The sequence below is a fragment of the Desmodus rotundus genome, chromosome 6 (assembly GCF_022682495.2).
Source record: "Desmodus rotundus isolate HL8 chromosome 6, HLdesRot8A.1, whole genome shotgun sequence".
In the NCBI taxonomy this organism is placed as follows: Eukaryota; Metazoa; Chordata; class Mammalia; order Chiroptera; family Phyllostomidae; genus Desmodus; species Desmodus rotundus.
In genome coordinates, this window is record NC_071392.1 from 133038424 (window position 1) to 133055325 (window position 16902).

Here is a 16902-nt window from a genome sequence, read left to right on the forward strand (position 1 = left end):
AGTGTACAAGAGGCAACTGATTGATGTTTCTCTCTCTCTCTCTAAAAAATCAATAAACATATCCTCTGGTGGGGATTTAAAAACAAAAACTTGTAAACAGAATTTGATAAGCTGTTTTTAACCTTCCAAGTGAAGCCATTTTCAATCTTTACATTAAAAAAGTATAACAGTATAACAACTGATATGACACCAGCAAGAACCTTCATAGAAATTGTGGCTAAGAATGAGTACAAGCATCGTGACTAGCAGGCCAAGACAGAGCTCTTCTGATCTAGTGGGTCTGTATATCTTTGCAAGCTTTGAAACCAAGTATTAAAATGAGTTTAGAGGGACTCCTCAGAATCACTGCATCATAGAACTATCAAACTAAGATTATAAAAGTAATGCAGCACATATAATCCCATGCACTCGCTAAAATACCATTAATATCTTAGTAAATGCAAAACGATTTACTAGTAAATATAAAATACCTCCAGTTATTGCCTATTTCATCTTTATCACATCTTTTCAAATTCTCATTGTTGAGTACATTTTATGTCATAACATATTAGTATATTAGAACCTGTATATACTTTAAAATATATCCTTATACAAATGTGTGAATAGCATATTTGAAAGTTCTCTTTTTGTCTTTTGATGGGTTATGAAATTAGAAAGAGACTGGAGAAACACAGGTAGGGAGTGGGTTCAAGGTGGGTGTCGTTGCCCACTGAAGCAAGGACTGTTCTGTACCTCCCTCCTCTCCTCTGGAATGGAAGGAGGAACAGCTACACACAACAACAATGGAAGGCTCCTCTCCAGGAGCCCAGTCACTGAAATAAATGTGTCAGCACTATGGAATAGGCTACAGGCATTTATGTAATCAATTGTACTCAGTTTATGAGTACCTTTTTGTAAAACAAAATGAAAAAAATTGTGAAATTTCCGGCTTTTTGAGTTGTGGGTGACATCCACATAAAGAGATACTACTCAGAGATACACAAAAATACAAGAACAATCTGACAACGCAACTAGAAATAATCTTTTCCCTTAGAGTTCCCATGACCATGTGATTCTCTTTATTCTATCTTATGTTTTAATTATTCAACAAAAGCCCACTGGGCAGGCCTTTGTTAGAGCAGGGGTTGCATTCTACCCTATGCCATAGTCTTATCCCTATTGGCTGGGAAGCCTCTTGAGGACAGAGAGGGCCCCTCAATCTCTACATCTTGCAGTGCTTATATGTCCACACTAATGTTGGCTGAAAGAGGAACGTAGAACATGACTGCTCTGAGTAACCATGGCATGTGAGGCCGTGTCTGGGACCCAACTTGTTCTTCTGTGCTGGTGGCATGACAGGCACTTCTGATTATAGAGAATGAGTGGGGGTGCCAGGCCCTCCTCTCCACTTTCACATGCACCCATCAGTCTGTTCCATGTATAATCCATTCATTTCTCAATCTATTCTTACAGAGAGTATCCTCTTGCCAGTCTTACCCTGGGGTCTAGGTGTTGGGGATACAGCAGTGACCACAACAAAGTTCATACTCTCCATGCTAAGGAGAACACGGTGAGACTGCCCAGAGAGAGGGCTTGCTATTTTAGAAAGCTTTCTGATGAGTAGCTTATGAGCAGAAACTGAAGGGAATGGAAGGGGTGAGCTATGCATATACTGGGAAGAGCATTCTTAGCACACATGCAGTTTCTGAGGCTGGAATATGTTTGTGGGTCCTTATAGGATGCTGGCTTTTTCTGTGGGTGAGAATGGGAAGTAATTGGAGGGTTTTGAGCTATAACATGCTCTGACCTCTATTTTAGACAAAAAAAAACCCCTCTGGCTCTTGGAGAGTTTTCCAGGGACAGCAGGGAACAGAGAGAAGCAGGAAGATGGGGAGGAGGCTGCCGCACTGGCCCTGGGAGCCACAAGCACAAGGGTGAGTACAGCAGGCTGGGAATGATGGAGTCTATGAAGCAGCTGGATTTTGGTTATGTTTTGTGGATTAATTCATTTTATATGTTCTTTATTTCATAAATCCTTACAATAACCAGGCGGTGAGATATTATTATTCTCATTTTACAGGGACACGACAGAGGTAAAGATACTTGTTAACAGCAACAGAACTAGTTATTATTTAAACTAAAATTGAAACCCAAGATCTGTCTGAGGCCTGCTGTCACATATCACACCTTACAATTTATCTGGCACTTGTAGGAAAATTGCTGCTGTGAAAGGAAGCGAATGTCCAAGAAATGAGCCTTCACCATCAGTCATTTCAGTCGGCGATACTGCCTAATGTGAGACCTAGAAAAATGTTGAAATTACTTTCAGATTTCTAAAAAAAGAAAAAGAAAAAAGTTTACTATCTAACTGAGTTATCAGTAGAATTTTAGTTAAACAATTGGTCTACAAGACAAATTCACAAAGGAAATTAGGGGCCCCCAGCACACATATTCCAACAGTCACTCAAGCAGCTCTGAAACTCAGAAAGCACAGCTGATCTGACACCTTATTTAATGTTTGTGGCCTAAAGTGTGATAATTAGGACAAATGAATCCAGACAAAAGGAATGATTAAAGAGTATGGAAATGTATCTCAGAGGAAGCCAATAAATTAAAAGAAAAGCATATCTTATGCTAATCTGATAAGAGCTAAAATCAGCACTTGGAGAAGGCTGAAATTTTCCCTAAAGTGGAGTTTCTGTGAAGTGTTTATGCATAAATATATATGCATTTGCCTGACAAAAGTATAGAGCATAAATGTGTACATAATCTGTTTTCTTCATTCAGAAAATGTAAATGCTGTTCTATAATGCAGAGTCCTGATGTGCATTATGTGGTTCCATGCAGAGAACGTTTAGCCTGGTAGAGAGGCACAAATTCTATTTTCTCAAATTAATGAGTAGATAGTGTTTCTAAGACATTCGAAAATAGACTCTACTTTATTTAAAAGGGTCAAAAATCCTATGAAAATACTCCTTCAACTTAAAACACTTTACATCTCTTTCTTATATTCACATTAAAACTGGTTTTTTGGGAGTATAAATTCAATTTAACTAAGTTCAATTCCTTTAATTTTAAATATGTGAAGAAAACACATATCCTATTTATTTTCTCAGTCAAGCTGAACTCTCATCAGGAAAACGCAACATGATAATTTTCATCTTCTTCTGGGGGAAAAGTTCTTGGATGTTAAAGGCAGAACATAATGGTGAGTAGCAGCAGCTCTCCCCATCAACTCCACTCCTTTATTCCACTGAGGATGGCAGTTTGGATGGAGACCCCAAAATCTATTCTGTCCATCTGTTTTATTATTCTTAGAACAACTGTCAAAAGTTGCCTAGGGATCAAGTTGCAAACATACTAATTTGCCTTTGAAAAGTAGGCCCTGGGGGAATTCTGGAACTCTGCTTATAAATTCAGAATCCCATCGGCTAGCGAGCTTGCCTACCCTTTGTGGAGGTATGAGACTTTGCACTTCCAGGCACACATCTGCCTCAAAGCTGAGATGCTGGATGCACTGATATACTTACCTCCCACTTCATAGGCAAATAAGGGAGAACCAAAGGGGCTTGGCATATTAAGGGCTGGCCTGTTTCATGATGAGCAGGCACCGAGTTTTTAGGAGGCAGCTCCTTCATTGAACACTGATGGATTAAGGACCAAAGCTTTGTACTGTTAAATGAGTGAACACAGCAGAGGAACACATATTCTGTACTCTTTCACAACCTGGGCCCAAGTTAGAAAGACCAAAGTCTGAAATTAAGCATTAGAAGAAATAAGCTAAGAAAAGATAAATACCATAAACCACTAAGTATTGTATTGTTTCATTTTTGTGAAGTGATACAAGTGACAAGAGTATCATTTGGACATACATTGTATCTGATATAGGTTATAAGTAATAATAAGCAATGCCAAACTGGGTGTCTTTAAAATAATTGTGGTTTTAAAACATGCCATTGTTGGAAACTAAAGCAGCTGTGTACCTCTTAAGATGGCTATGTTAAAGGCATGTAGAAAATACAACATAAACATTAAAGTGCATCTTGACTTCCCAGGGGCTTGCATACTGGACACCCAACCCTTGGAGCAGGGGTCGGGCGGTGGGGGGTGGTAATAGGGTTGGGGGAGTGGGGATGAGGAAAGGTGACCGGATGGGCACTGACACTGATCCTCAGAGCTTCCATCTTTCCTTCCCCTACCCTGGCCTCAATGTTCTTTATGACGTCTCAGGGAATAAAGTCAAATGCTTTCAAAGCACAGGACCTCAGAAACGGATTTGAAGTACAACATTCAAAGTTCCCATTTTAGAGTTTGGTTAAATTCCACACAGCAAAGTAGAAAGGACATCCTTTCAAGGCCAACATGATGGCATTTGGGTTGTACTCACCCACATACTACCAAAAAAGTATTCTGCTTTGATTTAAAAATTTACTTGAATGTGTTGCAAATTACTCCCACTCAGAAGCCTGCTGGGAGCTTGCTGCATGCACTGAGGCAGACAGGCACAGAAGGGCTCTCACCATTTGGATTTGCCTGCTTTGTCCTTCTTTGGCTTTGCACAATCTCTTATTATAATAAGGCATGTATTATCCTTTTTGGAGATTTGAATAACAGAAAGTCTCACTTTCAAATATATTGCTTATAATCCCAGAGTCTACTAAATGTTCTGTGGATGCTGTTTGTAGCATTATGTTCCTTTCAAAACAGGACTGATAATTAGTAAACTGAAATTTGATTAATGTTGGATTAAGAGGTTCTGATGTCTCGCTTCAAAGTGTTATTTCAGTCTGTGGGCACTGGAAGAGATTGTTCTTAGGAAACTTGTTTCCAGAATGGGAAGATGAATTTAAAACCCTGATTTTTAAAAAAGAGAATTCAGTTTTATTTAAGTTTGTAATGTAGGACTCAGTTTTTTCTCATTCTTTTTTGTTTGGTTTCTTACTTTGAAGCTTGAGCCAATGAATTAACTATTTGACAGAGAAGAAAATAAACTAGAAATAATTCTTCCTTCAAAAATGTCAAGGGTGAGCCCTTCCTGGTTATGGCAGAGTAACCTGGCATGGGTAAATGGCCCAGTCTCACCTCTCATTAGGCCTAAGTACAGGATGCTGAGAACATGAAGATCTCTGAAAACAAAGGACCTGTCTGATATAAATATCAAAGCCAGTGAAAATGACCATAATATTTGAAGGAAAGACTTAAATTTAATACCACTTTTGCTTTTTAAAGTTAAGGTTAAGGATATCTCTTTCAGTCTTGTTAAGATTCTAAAGAGGCCTGTAATGGCCAGAATTTCTTCCCTGCTCCATGGCCAGAGGATTCCATGTTTCTTCCTTGCCTGCGCTTTTAAATTCATAATCTTGTTTGTATACTGCTGAAGAGTGTGGGAGAATCAGGAATAATAGCTCCCTTTGAAGCTATGCCATTTCCAACATAACCATCTGAATGCTAGAGAAATATTGTCATTTATGAATGACCTTCTGCTCTTTGAATATTCAGACAATAAATGTTAAATGTTTAGAAATCCTGGCAGCATTATGAAAAACGGTAGTAGGGTCAGCAGATTCCCTCTCGCCTGCTTTTGACATAACGACCATTTCCACTTTTCTAACAGCAATATGTATTTGGGAACAACAGTGGAATTTGTGTCATCATGACCAAATGATTATGGTGCAAACCCGAGATTCTTCTGGGGCCCAGCAGGCTTCTGGTCCCTATGGAAACGAAACCTCACATATTGTCCTTCACTCAGCTGGAGGACATAGCCAGGGAGGCTTTTGTGCTCGGTGAGATTTCTTCCACAACCTTCCCAAATCAGACCCTAGTGCTTCCTCCCGACTCCACTCTAATTGAGATGCAAATTAATCTCTCTGGCTGATTACACTTCCCTTAAAGCTACTGACAAATGCAGCTGTAACCAGAGTTTGCGGACTTTCCAACAAGTGACTTCAGCTGTCAGTATTTGCATGACCAGCCGAGGCCCAGCCAGCTCCAGGTCTCAGACTTGTGGAGAGCTTCCCTTAGGCATGGCAGGCGTTTTATTTACGTGTATAAAATTTACATACAATTAAGGATTAACCCCTCCCCTCCACCCCACAACTATGTTCCTAGGATTTAGAAATAGATTCTGACACAAACATTATTTAAGGCATTTCCTGACAGTACTTTCTTACTCTGAACTGGTTACTTTCCTACCTCGAGGCCATGGCTTTAATGGCAACATTAGGTTTCCTTCCCACTTCCTTCTTGTCTGTAAATTTTCTGACTTTAACACTGTTTAACTTCAATCTCTCTTTCTAAAACTAAATGAATTTATTGCTCTAAGGAAATGGGATCATTGAAGAGCCTTCACTTACTTTTCATGGTTCTCAATAAGATTCCATTAATTTCAAAATCAAATATGAAGTCATCATTTTAACTGTCAGAATTTTCACATAAATATCCTTCAATGACTTTTTGGGGTGGTAACAGAGCAATTATTATTTAGAATACAACAGAAAGTTAATATGCATAAAACACTGTGTCATTCAATATAAAGAAAAACATACAAAATCTCATTTTTTAGTAAAAGTTCTACCATTTTTTTCTCTTGAATACTACTATGTATGTATTTTTTTGCCAATGTAGTTCACCCGAGAATACTGAGTACTCCCTGTGTGCAAAACACTGTTCTAAGTGTTAGAGAGCCAGTAGTCAACTAAACATTCAAAAAAGGAATGAACAGGACTTAAAAAATATCTATTGATACATACATACACACATATTCTATTTGTAGAGCAATGTTTCTTGGATGATTAAGGTTTTCAATTTTGAAAAAATTGCAAGTTTATAAAATATTTTTGTCCTTATGATTATAAAATATAAAATATTTGTTTTTGCCTTATAAGGCAAACAATTTGCCTTTTAATTGTTTTCTGAAAACTTTTTTTTACCAAATTATCTCTCCCCCTCCCTTTCTGTTCCTATGCACACACATACACACACTCACTCATGATGTACTAGGAGGTGCATGTGAGAGAGAGGTCAACAGAATGGAAACAAGGCCCTGGCTAGGCAATTTACAGTATAACTGGGAGAGATGAGGCACCATCTGGCAAGGAGAACTTTATAAGGCTAGATGGCTACAGGACAGTGAGGGATCTATGTCACAGGAGAGACCCAAAAGGAGCCTTGGGGTTGGGGGACAGCAAAGTGGTCAAGAGGGGAATCATGAGGGGAGTCATCACTGTACTCTAAGGCCCCACAGAGGGAAGGAGCACACTCCTGTAAAGGACTGGTGATGAGAGGGAAGACCCAACCACCACAGATTGGAAAGTGGGAAGAGAGGAGGAAAACTGGGGTGGTTATTGATATTTCCTTAAGCATGATGTCAGCCTAGTTTCTGTATAGATTGCTAGATTTACAGTAACGTTTCTTGAAAGAAAAAGCAGTCTCCGGCCTTTATTTAACACCTGCCATGGCAAAAAGTAAATACTTTCTGAGACCTAACTCCACAGTTGGATTGTTCCACTTTTCACAAAAGGTTTAAAACTCTGATATTGCCCTGGCTGGGTGGCTCAGTTGGTTGGAGCTTCATCCATTTGATTCCGGGTCAGGGCACATACCTAGTTTGAGGGTTTGTCCCATCAGGGTGTGTATTGGAGGCAACTGATGGATGTTTCGTTCTCACACTGATGTTTCTCTTTCTCTCCACTTTCCCCTCTCTCTAAAATCAATAAACATATCCTTGGGTGAGGATTGAACAAAAAAAAAGTAAAACTCCGATATTTATAGAGTCCAGGCTGATAACATGATAATAACTGCAATAATACTCATTGGGCTCTCACGAAGGACCAGACAGACACTATTTTACCTGCTTGGCTCACTAATCCTCTCACCAATCCTCAGAGGGAGGCCAAGTGGGGTGGGGGCACCATGGTGGTGGCACTGGTGCCAGGCTTCAGCACTGGGGAGGCATGTCAATGGGCCAGGCTGCGGTAAGCAGGAGAGTGCATAGCCTATAAAGAGGCTGATTGCTGCCAGCAGAAAAGCAGGACCAGGTGAGGGTCAGAGGCCAGGCTGTGGTAAGCAGGAGAGTGCATAGCCTATAAAGAGGCTGATTGCTGCCAGCAGAAAAGGAGGACCAGGTGAGGGTCAGAGGTTTTGATTAAGAGAAGTCAGAAATCTAGATTTTTTAAAAATACAAAATCTCCCAATTTTTTGGTGTGGCTGACAGCCTCAATTTTTATAAGCAATGCTGGAATCAACTGAAGTTCAAACAAAGCCCATCTGGGGGCTGGATTTGGCCTTCAGGTTTTGTACGCTGTGGGTTTTGAATGTTTGCTTTGACACTGACTTAACAGATGCTTCCTGGTTTCCTCTGTTCATTGGTCCCAGTTCTACAGCCTCATCTTCTCTTTAAAAGCTCATTAGGCTCCTGAAACAACTCCTTGGTTTTTATGGCTCTCTGAGACCTAAGGTTCAATGGTCTTAACGCCTGTGGACTTGCTCCAGGTTGGTCGAGGCGTCCCTTACAACATGGCCCCAGAGTGGGCACACCGCCTTTTACAATGTGACCTGAAGCTGGGGGAGTGAAGGGATGATGCCTTTGTTCCTGTGATTCCTGTGACCCAGACCTCATACTCCTCGTGCTGTGGTCTCAGAGAATGCAGTGTGCTTCGCCACTACGTCACCCTCTTCGTCTCATTTCAAATTTGTGCTCAACCAAAATCCTCACATGTTTTCAAAAGTGACTACTACATACTATTTATATCAACCTCACCCTGTACTTACACAGTTGATTATCTAAGCCCCAGTCATGGCATTACAGTCTAGCCTACTAAACCTCACTTTGTAGGTTTGGGTCCGGCAGCCTCAACTGAGATAATCCTAATTTCTGACTTTGCCTTTATGAAATTGTTAATCCTCTCAGTTTTCTTACAAATAGTATTTTGATAAAAATGTATTCTAGACCTTTGTGAAAGCTGCTGATAAAAAAGTTGTTGAATACAAGAGGGGTTGAGCAGAGATATGGTACACACATTGTACCAGCGACGCAATGGCCCCAGTCAATTGGTGGTCCATGAATCCAAACATTTTAGGTTTAGCCATAGTGAAGTCACCCAGATGACATTGGCCCATATTTCTTTTGCCTCTCTGCCAGATGACTATGATGACACTTTATCTTGTGTTTTACTCAAATTAAGATTCATAAGCTTTCTCTAACCTCTGAGAATAGTAATCTTATCAAACACAATGAGTGTTTGAGATATTTTATTCTCTGTGAACTCTTTCTTGAAGAATCACAAGCCATTTAATAATCTGGTTTAACAATTTTACAAGGAATTCATGCAACATCCCAAAATTCACCCTTTAATCCTTTGAAATGAGGAAAATATTTCCCTGTTTTTAATTCTGGGTATATCTGTTTTATACATGATTTCTTTAAAAAAAAAGTTACTACTGTTCTGAGATGACTGTTGTAAATTTGTTCTAAAACCGACATATGTGGCCTTGAAGGCTGGATCTTACTTGCAGGGGCCAATCCTCTTTACATAAAGAAGATGGAGGACACCTGGGATTCAGGTTAACAATGATGACCTTCTGTCAACACAAGGCAAAGCTCCTCTTTTAATCCTGATGCCTATAGTTTAAATATGAACTTATCAGAGTTCATTCTGCAACTATACTGTTCTTACATGCCTTTCCTTTATCTTTCTCAGAGAGTTTTCATTTTATATTAAAAAGCTTTCACTTCTTATTTCCTTTTACAGTTGCAACCCAGGTATGGGAATGTGCCATTTTTCCTTTTAACTCAACTTTTTGAAATGTGCTTCTATAGGCAGGGTACAGGTCTACTTGTATTTCTCTTCCATTCTTATACAAACTCCACTCAAAGTCACAAATCTAATCTTTTCAGTTGCTAAGGAATGGATCAAAAATAGTGGTTCCTTTCATTTCCTTCCTGTCTTCTGAGAGATGAGATTGTTTGCCAGCCAAGAATTTATCAGCACCTGTTGCCTTCAGTAGAATGTACCTTGAAGCTAACATTGAGTAGTGTAAATACCTATTATAACTATATTTTGCCTTTGGGCCTGTTTAGAAATGTGAACTAGAAAAGCACTGTGCACAGCCTCCTGTATGGAATATCACTCCATGCTGGCTGCCATTCTTTAACTCAGCCCCCTCCTGTGCATTTCCCATTCTTAGGCACTATCGACCCCTTCCTTTCGGTTACTAGAACAGAACTGAATAGTTCAAGAAACTATTCTCTCCTTTTCCTCCCCTTCTCTTTCCTCACCTCCTCCACCTAAGCCCACTCTTCCAATGTGAAGCTCCGAAAAGTTCTGTCTTTGATCCTCTTCTCATCACCCTCTGCACTCTAACAAATCTAGCAGTTTCCACACTGAATTAATCTACCTGCTTTACATAGGTATCCAATCTATCCCCCTGCCACTATCTGAGGTTAGGCCCTCACTTACTCTTTGAACTCCTCCCACTGCCCCTGAAATGCCTTCATTTCCTCTATCCTGTGTGTGACTCCCACACTCTGCTGTATGAAGCATCTATGGTTCTCAAAAATGTGATGTAGTTTTTCAGAGCTTAGTCCATGAGCAACTGTTGTCCTCTTACTTGGAATATTTTATTCATACATTTATTCTGAGTGGCTAGGACAATGCCTGACACATGGCAAGGACATAGTAAATGTTGGCAAATGCCTAACTGGTGCTGCATGGGAAAATAAACCACATGGTACCATTTGCCTCCTTTTCATACACTTTCTTAACTATATGGAGACAAATGGAGGAAATTAAAGGTCTTCTTAGAAAAAAAGAAAAAAAAGATTATGCTGGAGAGCCAAGAAACAGGACTGTTACATCTCTGGGGGGAAGGGCCACTTTTGAAGGTGTGTAAATTGAGAATAAAACTTAGCAATATGAAGAAGTCATGAGTCTAAGACAGAAGCTCTAGTATTATCAAATATATCTGCAAACTGTAAATGAAACTAAATTTCACATGTGAAAGAATGAGGTAGAAAATCACTTTTCTTAGGCGGCCCAGCTCTCTCAGTCAAATGCTGATACTTCCAGGGAGCAGAGACGGCAAGTGCCATTCAGACTATTATTCTGTTGAAGTGGACGTTTATTTTAAACCACCACCATCTGTCTGATTTTGGGTAACCTCCTCCCAACGGGCACAATGCAATTGTGTGCAACCTTTTCCCTGAAATAAGTTATCTGAGGAAGAGAATGAAAACACTGGCTCAAATGGTTTTGGAAACTTCTATCAGCTGACCATGTGATTTTGGAATCTTTAGTTGGCTTGGGAACTGTAAACATGACATGTGGCAAGCTTCCCATTTATAATACTCTAGGCACAGAAACAGGTCCTCTGATTGCCCACAAGGGATAAAAAAAGCAGATGGCAGGTGAGTTGGCCCTCATCACTCAGAAGAGCAGTGGTCACAGGATGAAGGCTTCTTCACTTGACAGATTTGATTTAGCCTGCTGAGGAAGTTACCAGAAAACCCAGAAGGAACAAAGGAGCTAGGTTGAAATGTTACTGAGGGTACTTTCCAAACACATCCCTACTGTGCTAACATTTTTTTTTTCCATGTAATTCAAGGGTATTTTTCAAGTCTCCTATGAGCCTTTACCACACAGGTCCAATGATCATTTAGTCAATGCTACCCCAAATAAGAACTCCTTCGATATAGATTCTAAGCTGGATGTGCTGCTCCAAAAGATCCTAAAATTTAAGGAAAAAAAAAAAAAAGCAAATCCATTCCAACAATGCTCCCAGTCCTTAGCTTAATAGGAAATATTGCATTTTCTTGAACACTACTAAACAAAACTGATAAGGAAATGCCCGCATGTCTAGACTGAATCTCAAATGACACTATTCTAAGGCAGTGAAGTACTTAATCGTTAGCTGGAGAGAGACAGGGGAGAATAACTACTGCAAACTAACTCTAATGGCTCTTTATCATCAGGTCCAAAGTTTGGCTGTCTGAGGTCAATACAAAAAAGCATGTGCTCCTTCTTTAGAGGATTTATAGAATGTCTGGACTGCAGCACGCCCTTTCTTCATAAAATGGACATTTGGGTGCCTAGAAAGTGAATGACATTTGGATGAAATGAGCAGTTTGGCAATGTTCTACTTAACAACTGTAATCTAAATATTAGAAACAAAATAAGGACACAGCCTTGTCCATATAAATTGGCCTGTGTTGACAAAGAAATTTCACTTTCTTTGCCAACACTCATTACTGTACCTAATATTGCCAGGCTGGGAAAAGATCAAAATTCAAAATTCCAAGTATGGTTTCTTGGAATTCCAAGTACCACTTTCCCACCATTCTAATGTTTAAAAAATCACAAGTTGCACTATCCTAAGTTGGGAATCTTCTATATTAGCCAACAATTTACTCTGAAAATGATGACATAGAAGGAAAAGGAAACACAGGGTGACCCATTGTTCATTTTCCCACTAGTCCTTCCTCACTTATCAGTAAACTGAAAGTAGAGATTTAGTATCATATGTGCATATAAAGAGTGAAATAAAAATAGATAAATTAGGTTTATGCAGTGTTTCCATGGTTCTGGTAAGAACAAAATATATCCATGTATGAGTTATGAAATATAAACTGTAATTTTGGTGATTCCATATGAGTTAAATGTTTTTATATTTGCATATTAAACTGGCATTATACTATACAAAGAATGATAAAATTAATAATTTAAATTTCAATATTTTTTTACTTAAAATGATATTAAACAATAAAAAATACCAAAACCAGTTGAGAGAAAAGCCACAGAAGAATGGAAAACGTTTTATATTTTAGCATCTTTAAAGTCACTTTCCCTTCTTTTTGAACAAGTGGTCCCACACTTTCATTCTGTACTTGACCCACAGGTTATGTAGCTAGATATGGTTTCAGGTATGTCCAAACTATTACTGATCTTCCCAGCCCTTAGGGGGCTTGCAGAGGCTTGCGGTGGTAGCCCCTACACTTCCTCCCCACCTGTGGCTGTGACTCGGGCAGCCTTGATGTTATAGTAAGATCAGAACTTGCAAAGCAGGCCATGAAATTAAAGGGTTAGGGAAGCTAGGCTTTCTCACGTACCCCCGAACACCATCTCTGCTGGAAGCTTGCTCTTCTGTCACAGGAACCCTAATAGACTTGACCATGCATAATATTCTTAAAAAACAAACAAACCCAAGTTCACCACCTGAGGACACCCTGAGTCCTTATACTTGCTAAGTGTTCTCTGCAAAGAATACTGCCCTACTCCCTGGGGACAGCTTCTCTCTCATCCCTCCAATCTCAGCCTATTTGCTCTCTCCAAAGAGGACTTTTCCCTATGGTTTAACCAACTCCCCACAACCATCCCCACCTCACTTTGTAGTTGTTTTACAGAACTTACCAGCTTGTTTGTTTCTCTATGAAGCACAGGCCCAGAAGACCATCTGCTTGGGTCCCCATATACCAAAAGCCCCTAGTACTGGGCTCGGTATTTCTGCAGTCCACACTGACTATTTGGTAAATAAACAAATATAAGGAGACACTCACCACCATGAATAGTGTTTTTCAAAATTCAAATCTAAGACTTATCTCCATGAAGCAGTAGATTCCAGACATCAGCTGTTACAGAAACTAGTTTAGAGTTTTGCCAAAGCATGTGAGGATCAGGATGCTTTAACAAAAGACTAAGGGAGCAAATTAATTATAAGTATTTACATGAACAAAAATACAAAAAAAAAATTCCTTTCCCCCTCACTTTACTTCTTATTATATCTTTGGTTTCTGGCCTGAATATTAGCCCTATGGCGGGCAGAAATTAATGAATTAGAGTAGTTAAGCCCTGACCATCATGGCTCAGTTGGTTGAGTATCATCCCATAAGGTGAAAGGTCACCAGTTTGATTCCCAGTCGGGGCACATGCCTGGGTTGCACACTGGTCCCCAGTTGGAGCCTGTGCAAGAGGCAACTGATCGATGACTCTCTTCCTCTCTTTCTCCCTCCCTTCCCCTCTCTCTAGGAAAAAAAGAAGAGAGTAATTAAGTGGTTGCAAAGTTTTCCTCATTGACTACATCTCTATAAAAAATTACATATATTACTTCTTGCCTTAAATTATTTGAATAGCACCAACTAAATATTCTCAAGGTATAAGACAAAAGAAATATTTAATATTTTTATAATAATCAACATAATACGTGTTCTCTTTCTTAATTTCTATACTTAAGTTGTTCTTGGAGATGTCAACCTGGCTATTTTATGAGTTATTTTAGGACACATCATTACTAACCCACATCAACAGCCCTAACTGGCATCCATATTAGTTGAATGTATTGCTTGAAAAGTTTATAAAGTGATGCTGAATCCTATCCTTTGAACTTTTAAAAATATTGTTTTCCCCAAACCTGATTATTTTGATGTCACCTTAACTTATTTGAGAAAGCAGTGTTGAACAAAATTAACAAAGCATGTATTTTATAATGAGAAGTTAGACAGGTGGAGAAGGTGACAAGACAAAGACCACAATGGACTTACATAAAACAGAATTTTTGTTTGCAAATTATTCTTTTTGTCTTGATCCAACATACTTGACTGGTGAGTGTTCTGCTTATCCTAGTTGACATGCAAATTGACAAGCCAATTGCCCAATAGGTCTTTCTCATTTCTGCCAAGAAACTCTTTTTAACAGCATGTGAAATAAAACTCCATACTAAAGGCTAAATCAACATCAGCCATATGATTAAGTCTAGAATGCTGCGGAAATCACTACAAAGAATGACATCTCCAAAACATGCACCACCAGCCTGGACAAAGCATCAGAGAGCACGCTGAAGGGAATATTGCTGTCCTGGCCTCTGGGGAGGGACCAGATGGGACCTAATAGCTGTTTTCTACTACTAATTTCTATGATAATTTCAAGTTGCCACATGGCATATGTATTTTTTTAAAAATCGAAAGACAGAATATCAGTCAATGAAGTGACCAGGATTTTAATGAAAGGTATTTTTCATATACTGTATCTATTCACACATGATATTTCTCACCCACCCCTCACCCCCGACCTCTAGTGACACGTCACTTATAGTTAGGTTGGGAGAAGTAGAGAGAACAAGGTCAAATGCAGTATGTTTATAATCACTACCAAACCAATTAGAAACAAAGAGGTTCTATGGTTTATTAGGAGGTTAGATGCCTTCTGCAGCAATTTTATGAAGTCACTTAATTTATTTTTCTTATAATCAGCTATCATACCTGGATTTAAAAATTACAGCATGCCAATTAATGTTTATAAAAATTACAAAAGTGAAATTTCTTCTGTTTTTAGAGAAGATTAAGAACTAGAGAAGCAGATATTAATGATCTGGAAAAATTACAAAAGAATTTCTAGTCATTCTTACTGATGAGTTCAAATGCAACTTGGTTAAGGATGCTTTTCCCTGTCCTCCCGACTAGATGCAATTTCTCCCATCTCTGAGCTCCGGAAGAGTATTTTTATTTCTTTGGTGGCACTTGCCACATTCTTTGATGTATTAGTTATTTCTGTTGGTTTCTGGTAGGCACTCTGGTGATCCCACTACCAACTGCAACAAATAGGGATGGATGAAGGAGGAGACAGAACTTGGGGAAAAATACCTGGGAAGATATGACATCTCTTGATAGTCATAGCTTCTTAGTACAAACTTATATAACTAAATTATGAAGATAAACTCTTCCTAAGCTTGATGCAACACAGAATTGCTGTATTTAATATATATTAACAAATGGTATGAAAATCACACTATGTTATTTTCAACACAGACTGAAAACAATTTTCTCTTCCCTCTACAACACAGTTGTTAATACTTACATCTCAAGAAAAATTGCCAGGATTCTGGATTCTGGTATGCCTAATAAGTTGTATACTTAAAGCAAAAAGATACAAGCTCTGGTAGAGTGGGATGAGGCACTTCACAGCTCTGCTGGCATTGATGCATGTGGCACATATAAGGCTTGGCAGTAACTTCCCACTCACTATGGCTCCATCAAACAGAGGCCCAAAAAATGGAACCTGTTGATTCAAAACAGAAAAACACTGAATTTCTAAAAACCAGTAAAAGTCAAACCAAAGATATAAGAACAACCAACTGATGTCTCCGACCTGCCATGACCATTAAGGCTCTCACCCATGGAACAATAGATGCTGACCTTAGCAGGGCAGAAAAAAGGATTGCTCCACAATGCTCCTCTATTGTGAACTCTTTAGAAAAACTTCAAATGACAAATTGTTATCAGGTTCTTTTTCTTTTTTTCATGTTGTCATTTACAGAAATGGCATTATTCATTTTCAGTGCCTATATTGTGTACATTATGCACATTACACAGCCCTGCCTCACTCCATACCTTCGGCCTTGCTTCCTTCTGAAGCTAGTTTTGGAATTGACAACATTTCTGCATCGATCCTGATACATAATAACTCTTTAACAGAGATGATGACTAACCCTGTTTGCTACTACAAGGTCCTAGTTACAGTCCTCATTCATCTTGAACCTTTTTTCCTCTGCTTCCAAGATACTGCATTATCCTCATTCCCTTCTACTCTTTAAACACAGGCTCAGCTTTCCTTCACTGGACCCACTTCTACCATGTGGCAACCCGTAAGGTTTGATGCCTGTCTTTTTTGGATTTCTTTCTTCCCTCTCACTTCTTTTGTCCATGAGAATTTCTTTGACTTTACTCCATTCACTAATATGAAGACTGCTAGCTCCATGAGGTCAAGGATTGGGTCTGACTTCTAACTCTTGTATTTATTCACTCTCACACTTGCTTATTCATTTATTCAAAAATATACATGACAGATACTGTTTATTTCACTGGGGACAGACACACCAGTAAATAAAAAAAAAAATTCCTGATATCACTGGGCTTAGAATCTCAGAGAACAAGTG

At 39.0% G+C, this 16902-nt stretch overlaps 1 protein-coding gene across 4 annotated transcripts in view; it reads right to left on the reverse strand.

Annotated features, from left to right (window-relative positions):
• Positions 1-16902, reverse strand: part of RALGAPA2 (Ral GTPase activating protein catalytic subunit alpha 2) — a 374904-nt gene that overhangs the window by 72222 nt on the left and 285780 nt on the right. For all 4 annotated transcript variants that reach the window (XR_006655322.3, XR_006655321.3, XM_024559518.4 and 1 more), the window contains one exon: positions 15898-16025. Coding sequence is in view for 2 of the 4 variants with exons in the window: in XM_024559518.4 (XP_024415286.1) it covers positions 15898-16025 (128 nt within the window). In the remaining 2 variants the exon portion in view is untranslated. The remainder of the gene's footprint in view (positions 1-15897; positions 16026-16902) is intronic.